General features: G+C 40.6%; 1 protein-coding gene across 4 annotated transcripts in view; it reads left to right on the top strand.

Moving 5' to 3' along the window:
• LOC135488978 (adhesion G protein-coupled receptor A3-like) overlaps positions 1-12,815 on the top strand; it is a 73,870-nt gene that overhangs the window by 18,342 nt on the left and 42,713 nt on the right. For all 4 annotated transcript variants that reach the window (XM_064774017.1, XM_064774013.1, XM_064774014.1 and 1 more), the window contains exon 3: positions 6,483-6,554. In XM_064774017.1, coding sequence (XP_064630087.1) covers positions 6,483-6,554 — 72 coding nt within the window. The remainder of the gene's footprint in view (positions 1-6,482; positions 6,555-12,815) is intronic.

Genomic DNA, 12,815 nt, shown 5'->3' with positions numbered 1-12,815 from the left:
ATATTGACCTGTACGATCCAATGCACTTGTCTTACAATTACATTGGCGTACCTGGATTAACCCTTTCAGGCCTGCTTAAACGTGTTATCCTGATATTAGTGGTTTTGGAATACTGCAAGCCACCGAATATTCACCGGCATCTCATTTGCGCTAATTTTGTAACCTAAATATCCTAACCTAACCTAAATTTGCAAAAAGATTGCAAAAAGATTTTTTTGATTGAAAAACAGGTGAAGTCTGTGTTATAAAAGCAGTCCTTTGGACCTTGATGAAGGGACATTGCAATCTTGGACCCTTGCATGTCAAAACTAAATGACACTCATTTGTCATGTATTATGGCTCTAATGTAGGTCACACCAGCTAAGATCTCTTGTTTGCACAATGCTAAGTTTAACTGCTGGTATCGATTTCAGCGGTATCATGGAAATCACTTCCTTAACAGCTTGCTCAGGAAAGTTTGGTATCCAATTTTAACCTGGAATGATACGCGAACCATCAAGTCTCACCAAATCTACCTCCCTTCAGTAGAAGCTGGTCCAGGTATTCTGTAGAATCAATCTGTGGCACCAGCAATGATGTATCGCTTGTTGCCGCCATAAAGCAAAGTTCCCATCATGTTTGCGCACCCCGGCTGTATCAACATCGCTATAAACCCATTCGATGCCTTGCTTTCCTTTTATTCGTGTTTACCTGATCAACATCCGAATCTGCTGGGAAGAATTCTGACTCCATCGATACTATCTCATGAAGCCTGCTGCACCGTTCCTGAGAAATGAACGTTGTGATTCTTGTGCCATTTGAAAAAGCATAGAGAATGGCATTCTGAAGGCAGGGTTTGGGAGCTGAAGTGATCTGAACCACAGCCAACTAAATCTTACTGAGTATGCCTACTTCCCTTCGGTTGATGGAGGAGGCACCGAGGAAGGGATTCTGAAAACAATGTTTGAGAGCTCAAGTGACATGAACCTTGACTCCATTCTGTTCATAAAATAAATAAAAAGGAATGCTTTCTGAGAACCAAGGCTTGGGGCTGGAGTGACCTACATGTATACGTACCTCCACTCATCAAACCGAGGCCTACTTCCGTTCAGTTGAAGCTGCTTTGGCACTAGCAATTATGTATCGGAGCGTGTTGCCGCCATAAAGCCAGAATTCCATCCATGTTGCCCACCCCAGCTCCATCAACAGTGTCATAAACCCTTTTGATGTTTGAGAACTTTCTGGGCTTACTCTGAGACTGTAAAGAGGGGAGACATGTTCTTGAAATGAGTGATCATGTTTGTTTGCAGAAAGTGATATTGCTCTTCTATCGACTGTGGATTCTGTTTATGGGTGAATGATTTTGACTCTGCTCCACCTTGACCTACGAGGAGATCAATACGACGCCACATACGAAATGCACTCAAATCCCCTTCCAACTTGATTTGATCAAACTCACAGCAAGGTAAAAAACAGGTGGCATCAATGTTATGAAAATTGAGACGAAACGGGGAAGCCTTCGGGAGTTTAGAGTGTAGACTTCGGCCATGGATGCTGGCAGATACTGCTGGTTGCGAGGTGCAGATCTTCCTTTGAAACCCCATCCGGGGAAAAAACATTCCAATCGGTGGGGAGCTCTACGCTCAGATGGGATTCTTCATTTAAAACCTGAGGAAGATAGCTATATATGCTTGTGTTTGTTTTTATTAGGCAGGGTTCCTATCTTGACAGGGTAGGTATATAATCGATAGGTTTAGTAGCCACTGATTCCAAGTATGCGTCCGAGTCTGATTGGGATCCTCATGCCAACATTGAGTTCAACCAGTCAGCACTGTCACTACTCTCAGTCTGAGCTGATGCACATGAATGTATGCACACCAGCTTACAAAATATGGCAAAAACCGTCCATTTTAATGAGTGCTCTTGCCATTAAAAGTACATCACTGGGCATTAACGTTTGGCTGAGCTCCTGTATAGATTCAGAAACCATAAAGAAATGTCCTAAATCAATGATGAGGAAAGATAAATTTGTAGTGGGAGCGCACTTATGAGTAGATCCTGCCCTAGCCGCGTTTTATGAGCTTAACTACAAATGAAGGTTTGATGACGTATAATGCAAAAAGGGAATCACCTCATACTCGTGAGTCGGAGTTGGGCGGCTTCCAATCCTGTCTAAAATCTGTTGCTGGTGAGTTGAAGGATTGGATGAACTGACAAAGTTTTAGAGTATTACATGAGTAACACTCGGCAACGGCAATACAGGTGACATTGCTCATCCCATATCAGGCTAATGTTCGGATAATAAGACTCCTTTGATCCGGTTATCGCGACTTTGACATCAAACCAAAACAGATATGATCCTATCATACCAGCTCACGATCAAACGCCTCCACAATAACAACGCATTATACCAGTGATAAGTTTACCATCCGTAATAAGTTTGGGAATGATCACCTGACCTGTTTGTGACAGCCAATCAGATTATTCGCTTCAATCTTGCAAAAGGTTTGCAAATATGATTTGAAATTGAGTTTGAGTTATCATTCGGTTGGTAATATGGAGAGTTTATCCATCTGTATGTGGATTGAACTTTCTCCAACACTGAGAATCGGATTGGCGCAAAATACTGCAACCACCTACTGCAATCACAAGGATTTTATTTTCCAGAATTCCTTAAAGAACCTCTATTTGCCAAATGAAAAGTGTGATGATAGTTCTTGATTTGAAAAACTGGAAGAGAAATTTTTTTGGTGGATTTCATTACATTTTGTTTTTCGTGGCGTCTTATTTTTTGCGAATTTTGCTGGTCGCGAAAAACATGTAAAAAGATCAGAAAAAGTTCCTGAGTATATTTTGATTAACTTTAAAAACTTCACCAAAAGTTGTATTCTCAGTGGAAATGGTGTTTGGCAGATTGCATATTATGCAAATAATGTAAAACCAAAAGGGGTGATGATCGGCCTAGTCTTCTTTCCTCGAGTCATCTTGGGACGTTTTTCCGAAAAATACCTGACATCCGGGATTACTGTCAACCTCATCATCTATTCAATCGAAGTAATCACGGTACTATCCAAAAAAAAATGGCTGCCACAATAGGGATGCCAAAATATGGTAATGTCGTTTCGAAATACACCAAGGAATTTTCGCATACGGGTTAATATCACAACATTGCGCTGAGGAGTGGAAAAGTTGCTTGTACAATCCCGGGAGTCGGACAGTGGGAACAGGCGAGCATCGTAAGGAAATAAAATCAATGCGACGACCTAGTCATACAATTTTTAGAATAATCCCTCATTAAACTTTGAGAATATATCATGAAAATCAGTCTCAATTGGGTTTTCTTCACATCTCCCATGGTGTTGTTTTTGTGGACCAGTTTGCACAAGTTGCGCAAGGCCTACGTTCTTCAATGTATCCTTTTTTTTCAAAATGCAAATGAGGTGTCTTTTCCATATGCTAATAATTACGATATTTCACAACTTAGTCGGCTCGATATTTTTCATATGCGAGGTGGCAGTCCCAGGTGGGGTTTGCGTACATAAAATTACATAACAATTCATATTCGAGTTTTTATTCAATCACCAAAGTTTGTAACATCGTGAACAAAATCTTATATTATGCTCAAATTTGTTTCTTGAGAAGTTCAGGAATAATGTTGGCAAAAATTCAGCAGAGCTCCAGGCCCTTGGGCCTCTTGTTTATAGCAAGTTCCCTACTACAATCAGTGAAAATATTTGGAAAGTGGGGCAAGTCCTGGCAATTTCATTTCAAGTCCTGTCAAACCCTAGGCCTCCATACAATGTAAAAAGAAATCCAAGCAGGCCTACCTGTCGATTGCCTGAGCAGGGGAGGGACAGGGTTCACATTGACCAGTGCATAAGGGTTGCAGTATCCAATACCATCACCCTCACAACTTGAAGGTCTTGTGCCAGTAATTTTAATTCTGAGCATCTCTCCTCCTTGAATCATCAGTAGTGAACCCTATAATTGAACTCCCTTTCCCTGTCAGGGAATCCCTCGTGGACTGTATTGGTATGTCATGGATGTATCAGGCTGCGGTGATGCTGCGCCAGTAATTGTACCGTGAAGCATGTCAAGGTTAGACTTCTCAAGGACAGAATCTCTGACAGTTCTGATTCCTGAAGTTGATGATCTTATAATCTTTGGTTTCCACTGTTCCGTTGATTCAAAATGTTGGATGTGTATTTTTGCGGATTTCCTGAATATATCTATTCGCAAAAATAAAAAATGTAAAGATATTTTTTGATTGTAAAACCAGAAGGAATCTATAGTCTGCCAAAATAAGAGAACATGATGAATAATGAGAACATTTTTTTCAATCCTGCAAAAATATCTTTTTAGTAGAAGAAATTGAGTAGGTTAAGTACTACAGATGGCATTGCTTGTTCAGATAAAAGTAAGCACTGTGCCGCATTTCTATCCACTGCATGCAGAAAAATGCCTTCCAGCACAAAAGGGTTAACCACTTGTTCATCGTGTCAGTTATTAGTCAGCGGTCCCCTCACCAACTCAGCCGGCGTGTTCGATGACTCTTTGTATTGGTTTCATAATAATTAGTGTGACGCTCGTTACACTTGGGTTCCTAATGAAGATGGGATAAATCAAGGCGACTTTGATTGTCACCGTCGAGGTTGACATTATAGATTCCGATAAGGCTGCAGAGTGATGGATGTTGCGGGAACAACATTTGGTAAACTCGTGGTTTCACTTGTTGCAGAGATGCCAACCCACCGTGGAAAACTTGGAACCTCCCTATTTTGCTGTTGATCTCCAGGTATTTCACAGAGCATTTTCCTTCGTTCTCAAAACTTTGGTACATGTTTGGTAGTAACACTCCCACATTAATGCGCACAACACCCTTAAAATTTGTATTCAACTCAGTTTCTGGCCACCAGGGGGCTATATGTGAAAACATAAGTAAGTGTGATATCTGGCTTATAATCCAATGTCCACCAACCAATCATTTGATACATAACTCTCTTCTTTAGATTGTCCTTTGGTCCATATCGTCAAGTTACTTTATCATGTTTATCAAGAAAATAGTTCAAGACTTGTTCCCAGCGTTGACTCCAAATTCATCGAGAACCATGGTTTAGACAGAGTTACATATTACAAATTGCAGGAATACTAATTGCCCACTCAGATAGAATGAATACAAAAAACAAATGATTGCAGAATAATGTGAATTGTGTTGATGAGATTTTGCGGTGCGTGACAGAAGTTATCTTCGACCGGGTCGATGACATGTGTCTGACCTCAGGTCAAAACCTGCTATATTTGGCTATGTTTGGCTCTGCATGCAGACTACATGGGAACTGTACAAAATCGCCCTCAATTCATGTTCTTCATTCAGTGAATTCCATCTCGTCATAGCAATACGTGCATTTGATAATTAGGATTTCATATTGGCGTAACTATAGCAGGCGACGGTGTGGATGACTCGATTAGTCATTGGAATGGCGTGACGAGGTGGCTGACCATGTAACGCGAGCCTGGCGCCGTGACTTTAACCCTTTGTTTGTTGTGCTGCAAATTCATTAGTCTGTCTAAAGAATGATGCTGCTGTGTATTTAAAGTGATCAAATTTAGTGAGGGTATTATGCTGTACTGAGTTTTTCTGCCAGGATTGATGGGAAGGGGTACAAAAAAAAGTCTTTTTTAAAGGAGATGTTTTCTTTGCATATAACATGTATAAAATCATCAAAATAAGCTCCTAAATATCCTATATTTCTATTGTTAAATCATTAAAACGTCTATTAGGACTGTAACGCAAACTTTTGTAACCATCCCCCCTTCCAACCACCACAGAGAGTGATTTGTACCGCCCCACCCGTGGCAAAATACAGTCACTTTAAAGTGTATTGCATGTACTGTCAACTGGTTTACACCCAACGTAATGAAACCCTAAACAGAGCCAAGGGTCTGAATCATTGCATCCTATTCAATTCATAATCAAATCACGGGCATCTGGAGGATATGATTAAGTCACAGGGATCCAGAGTATGCAAATATTGGTATCCGACCTTATCCTATGTAAACATGTTGGTTGCTTGCATTGGACTATCAGCAACTCATGAAAATAAGTCATATCTAGTTACTCTAGTTTCACCGACCTAAGACTGGTTGATTGATCACTACAAAATCAAAACAGAGTCCAAACTGGAACATCACAACTTGTTCATTGGTGAATTGGAGTTCATTGGAGTTGTCAACCCGTCGTTTATCCAAATTGAACATGTTAAATTGCACCAATCATGTCGAACGGCAATGTTTATTTCAAATATCCAGCATGAGTTAAATAAACAATTGGCAATTTTCAATTCAATTAAAAAAAATTAACAAGGCACTGGCCTTTAAAGATTTTCTCAACTGCTTCTGCTGTTTTCTCTTCTTTTTCAGCTTCTTCCTCTCATAAACAGAGATGTTTTTTTCACAGTGATTAGACAGCCATCTCTTATAGATTTTTGACTTTATCCTTTCAGGTCTCTCAAGGGTAACCAGCTGACCATCATCAAGCACGGAGCTTTCAAGGGTCTCAACGCGTTGCAAAAACTGTAAGTTTCCTTATCTCGTTGTATGAAATTCTGGATTGACTGTCAATGCATGTATTCTTGGCCACATCAAAAGTTGTACAGAATTGTTTAAAATTCCTAATCTCAAGTGTCAAACATGCATGTCTGCCTGGTTATGTTTCATGCAGCAGTCAATATGAACATTGTACCCCCTCCAGAGGGGCAAGGGGATTCCAAGAGTGAAACATTCCAGAAGTCCTTGGTTCGAATTTGCAACATATACATGTGGGTCGCAACAATGCAAATTTTGCAGGTTGCATAACTTTACCACAGATATACATGTATGGAGGACAAGATTGAACAAATGACTTGCTCATTGCCTCTTCTTGCGCAAACTGTTTGGAAAAGGCTCTTTTACTTTCTAGAGTTGTCAAACGGAATGGCACGTCAGCATCGCCATGTAAATGACTACAATACACAAATCAGCGATAAAGTTAACTTTTGCCAAGTTCGACAATAAAGATAAACAGTTCTGATGCCCTGAGGGGACGCGCTTCATCGAATATGTTACTCTCGTCTGTCTCACCTTAACCTGGTCTCCTGTGTCTCGTCTCTGATGTACATAGGGATGCATAGTGTACTATTAGTTTGTGTGCACGGAGGTTGGATTCGACTCCGGGAAGCGCCCATTCTGACTCCTTAACTCCATCTAAACAAACAATGCTACCAGTATGGATTAGCTTCATATATTGATCATTTGACAATGGCGCAGAGCAGCGTAACGGGCGCGATCGTTTTTTGTTGTTCTCTTCGCTATTCCTCCTCCGGGGCATATCGATGAAGTCGGGAAATAATTACTCGTCTCATTCAGTCGACGTCTTCCATGTTAACCCTTTGCGAGCAGTGCCAAATTGACTCTGTGGAAAAGTCTCCAAGATCCATTCACCGAAGTGCCCCGCGAATGAGCGATTTAAATCACTGTGCCGTGGCCTGCAATCCCGATTGCATGGAACAAAAATTGTTCATTTGCGGTGGGATTGTTCGGTGCTTGCGAAAAGAATCGGTGATCCCAGATCATCATCAAACCCAGCCAGCCACTTTTATTTCTATGAGTTGTGAGTCACTCGATATATGTTCAAATGTGGGACAGACAAAAGTTGTGAATGATATTTTGAGTCCAAAACTAACTGACAAGTATATTACCAGCTTCTGCTGGTCTGTTTTTCTTGAAACCGTGAACTCATAAAAAGGATTTTGAGAAAATATTTCAAAGTACAGGTTGATCTTTAATGAGTTTTACTTAGCCTGCTTTCTCCGCATGACCTCGCTCGAAAAAGAAACTGAACGGCGTAAAATAAACAGCGGAATTAGAATCACGGACGGACAACCAGTGCAACCCAGTTGTTGCTACGATGGTTCCATGGGGGATTCAAATACGGCGAGTTTTCCCGGTGGGCGACGTTTACATTTACTTGTTGATGAGTCCAGTGAATTTGTAGTGTTGACGCTTGATACAAGTTGGTCATGATAGCGTGGATAAATGGCTTTATTTTGCGACTTGCTATTTTGATGGCTTCCAGGAGTTGAGGTTCAATGTTGTTGCACAGTAGAATCTCTCTTTTAAGGTCACCCTCTGAACTGACAATTCCTGTTCGTAACCGAGAGGTGTCCGGTTAGAGAAGTCAAATTGAAACGAGACAACCATTTTGGGACCAAAACTCATGTCCTTTATAGAGGGTGTCTTAATAAGAGAGGTGTCTGCTAAGGGAGGTTCCATTGTAGTCTGGGACCAAAACTATTGTCCATTGCTGTGCACGGGCCGTTGCAGGCTGAAAAGTGTTTCCGTAGCAAAAGGCTAAACATGATAAGCTAAAAAACCAGGTTGACCGGGATGTTAAAAAGGTTAGCATGAGGTAAAAAAGAGTTGAGATAATCGGGGGAATATGCCTGTAATACCTTATTGGCAATTTTGGCCATCCTTCGTATCAAACTCCAGCCCTTGAGCAGCTTGTTGCGTCAGTTTCGATAAAAAATTAAGGAAAAATCTGCTTATACAATATTCTATTGGGCGAGGTATCCATTGACTAACATAATATCGGCCGAGCGCGGGAAAAAAAACCTGTTGGCCTAGCGGAAAATCATACAATGTAGCGATGGGACATTGTTAGATCATTCTTATCGTAATCAGATACGTCGAGATACGATGACAGGAAATACAAAACAATTACGACGTAAATTGGAAGAAATGTTACAATAGGTAACATTAGACGGTACGTGGTGGTTCGGGTACGTATTCCGTCGGTGATGAGTTAACCCTTTCATTGCGATGACGTCTGTCTAGTTCTATAAGAAATAGAAAAAATGTCATGCAATCTTGATTAAGGACACTAGTTTCGGTCCCAAATTGGGCGTTTCCAATCAAATCAACCTCTGTAATCAGGACACCTCTCTATTAAGAACATCATTTGTCAGTCTTGAGGGTGTCCTTAATAGAGAGGTTCTACTTTATTTATAATATTTGTTTATCTTTCTACATGACAACAGTGCAGAAATTTAAATTTAATACGTATTTACTCAATTGGAGATTTTCAAATTCAATTACAAATTTCAAATATCAAACAAACGACGCAGGCCTTTAATTAAACTAGGTTTTCCATTCATGCACTGGAGATATAAAATCCATTCATAAATAAAAGTTAGGCAACAACACTGTGAAATAACTATCTCGTGGATGGGAAAGGCGTTATAATGATTTTTATTTTATTTGCATATTTACGCCCAAGGCCAAATCGTTTTTTGCAATTTCAAATTATAGCCTTTTAAATGCCAACAGTGTAATATATCTACCTACCTTGCTCTTTTTTAATTTTTTCAGAATTTCTTGTACATATTGTGCATTGTGCACATGATGCAATTTGATATATATATGCCCGTCCTTATCCTGTGAAGGTTTATCGATTTTGCTCCGCCCCCAAGGCTATCGACTCCAACAAAACAACCTTGGTGCGGACGTTTATTCCAGAACCTTGAAATCTTAAGTGGGCAGCTGACCAAAAGATCAAAATATATTGAAGAAATCGAAGAATTGATTGGTTGAGAGAGTCAAGGTCAAAGAAACTGAAAATCTCATTGGTCATCAAAGAAACAGTTTCCCATCTTTTGAAAATCAGGCTGTTGCCCTCTCTTTCACATAAGTGTACCAAGAACAACGGGGAATCGAACCCAGGAGCTCCGAGCTCCACTGTGCCACTCTGACAGCCCTCCAGCCCATGCTACATCCTGCTGTGACTTGCTGGTGGTATGAAAGCGTTACACCCTTTGATCCCTAAACACTTTAATTGCACTGATTAGGCCGTCGGTGTCAATTTGAGTAATGACAGCTGAATTCAAGACCAAGATGATTGCTGCTTCCAGTTGCCTTTTGCCCTAACGCCAGCTCAAAGTGACCGTCATTTCTGGCCAATCAGAAATCTCGTAACTTCCTGCATTGGAATAGCATTGATATGAAAGTGTTAAACCAGGCCCTTTGATCCCTAAACACTTTAATTGCGTTGATGAGGCCGTCGGTGTCAATTTGAGTAATGATGGCTGAACTCGAGACTGAGATCATTACCGCTTCCTGTTGCCTCTTCACCTAACGCCAGCTCAAAGTGACCGGCGTTTCCGGTCCGAGATTGACCGTTGATCAGTATTCATGGCAGCCAGGGCGACGTCTAATCGAATCTTGCTTCGTTATTGCTGTATGCGTCTGGTGGTTGTGGTGTTGTGGGCGTCTGTTTTGATGATATTCAGACTACCGGCTGCTGTTTGTGGCAAATTACCTTGTTTTTTCCTCTGTTGCAAACTGGCGGTTTTATTTCGCATAGACTTGCAATATTTGCAATAAAAATTGCTTGTTTTGTCTACAGTCTAAGGTGTACATCACCTCATGGAAAATTGCTGCAAGCAAATCCCCTCCTCATCAGTCGACTTGTTGTAAAAATTTCAGGGGAAGTTGTGAGAATTTCAGTCCAAGTTGGTGATTTTCTTGATTTCCATGTCAGTTTTCTTGGACCTTTGAATATTCTGACTTCCATTGGCTTGGATGCATGCATGATCTGCCTCCAATACGGACTGCTATCCATCTGCAGAATTAGAAAATACTGGTGTCCTCACGAGGAATCAGACAATCTCACAAATAAATCAGAAAAAAAGTTAGAAATTCTTCAGGATCATGGCAGTCATGTTCTCTCCACAAGGCCATTTGTCAGGTCGGCCCATCCTACCTTGCTCTAGAATTTGGTAAAGGGTTCCTGTAGGGTGACCCTACCACAAATTGCTGGCCACCCTACCTTGTATTGCTCACTGGCAAAACTTCTTCATTATCATGGGTCCCACCCTACCTTGAGAAAACCTGGTGGAGGACCCTGCTTGGAGCACACCCCGGCATCCTCATAGCAGTATGGAAATATTCCAACCAAATCCAACTTTCCTGGCTGAATCATGCCAAGTGAACTTTTCTCTGCTTATCGGATCACCTCCGGCTGTGATGATGGTTTATTTTTCATCTCGATGGTTGATCCGGGGATTCCCTCACCGTGGCTGTGGAGGAATCCCCCGGTGGGCGCGATGGAAAACATTTGGATTCAACATCGTGGCTGGTGTTTCTGTTTGGTGTGGTGGGTTTTGTTTTTGAGGGCGTATACCAGAGTTCTAAGAGAACTGAGAAAGGTTTTATGATTAACCCTTCACTCTTGGAAATATAGGTCCTTTAGAGGTGTTTTGATAGAGTGTAAACACCGAATGGTTTTGAGAGTCTAAAACCTCTTAGAGTTATTCATTTCCTGAAAAACCTCTCTGGAGTACATGGTCTGTATTGGCTGAAAAACTACTGAAGGTTTTTCATTGCTGAAAACCTTTAATTCTAAAGCCACCTTTAAAACCCACCTTTTTAAATCAGCTTTTGACATTTAACCCTTTTGGACACTTTTAGTATGGACACTTTTAACTAAAATGGACTTAATTATTATTTTCATATAGACATTTTAAAATGCTTGAAACTCTGTACAGTGCCCTGGAGCAAGCCTAGAGCTTGGACAGGGCACTATAATATACTGTATTTTATCATTATTATTATTAAAGGTGTGGAGTAACCGTTCCCATAGACTTATATTGTACTGTCCTCAAATTGGCGGTTTTGTTGTTGGTATTTTAACCTCAGAAATCTTATGGTGGTTTAAACCTGACCTTGACCTTGACGTAGCACACAACCAAACACCCATCCTCACCCCAGGTGTCTTCCCTCTCCCAAATACACCAGATGAGCACACATTATAAGTCAAGGGAACGAGGTTTCAACAACTTTCCTGACTCATGTCGCCCTTTTCTCGACTGGCTGCCATTATTCATTGATCTGGGGATTAGTGTGCGCCATGTGACAGCAAATTGAGCTATTTAGTCGGAGTAGTTTGTCCCCGAGGTTGTAAAATTGTCGATACACTGTCATGACAAATTGCTCAAATGCAACTCTGACATGGTATGATTTATGTGTTAGTATTGTATTACAATAGAACCTCTCTATTAAGGACACCCTTAGGACTGACAAGTTCTGTCCTTAATAGAGATGTGTCCTGATTAGAGAGGTCGATTTGAATGGAAACACCGAATTTGAGACCAAACTTAGTGTCCTTAATAGAGAGGGGGTCCTTTCCTGGACCACTGGTAATTATGAATGGCATACCCCTTTCAGATGATCGGGCGTCTGATATTTAAGCCTTAATCATCATACCAGCAATATTTATCTGAAAGAGTTATAAACATATCAAGCGCAGGTGCTCGTTTTAACAGGTGGGTAGGAAGTTGGTTAGGTTTCTGATGGTGTGTTCTTGTACCTTCTTGTTGGAGGAAGCAGGATATACGATTTCTTGGCGAGAGTCTGAGGAAGATAGCGTTCGTTTTCATTAGAACTTGATATAAAGAAAACCTTTTATGCCATTCATTAAAGATTTGAAGTTTGTAATTGAATTTGAAGATTTCAGGTTGCGTAAATACTTCTGAATATAAATTTCAACCAAGTGTAGACAGACATAGAGCTAATAGATACCAAGTTGTATGCATGGCGAATTGCACTACAGCATTGTGTATTAACTGCATTTCTATTTTTCTGACCCACAGGCCTTTTTTTTTCTCTGCGAATTTCCGAAAAAAACACAGAAATAAGAATTTGGAAAAAATATGTATATGAGTGTCAAAATTATGTAGTCCGCCTGAATAAAAATCTTGAAAATTTTATCTTTTTCCATGGAAAAATTGGCAAATTGCATT

Source organism: Lineus longissimus, chromosome 6 (genome assembly GCF_910592395.1).
Source record: "Lineus longissimus chromosome 6, tnLinLong1.2, whole genome shotgun sequence".
Taxonomy (NCBI): domain Eukaryota; kingdom Metazoa; phylum Nemertea; class Pilidiophora; order Heteronemertea; family Lineidae; genus Lineus; species Lineus longissimus.
Note: the sequence above shows the minus strand (reverse complement) of the source record. Positions and strands in the feature narration are given on the sequence as shown.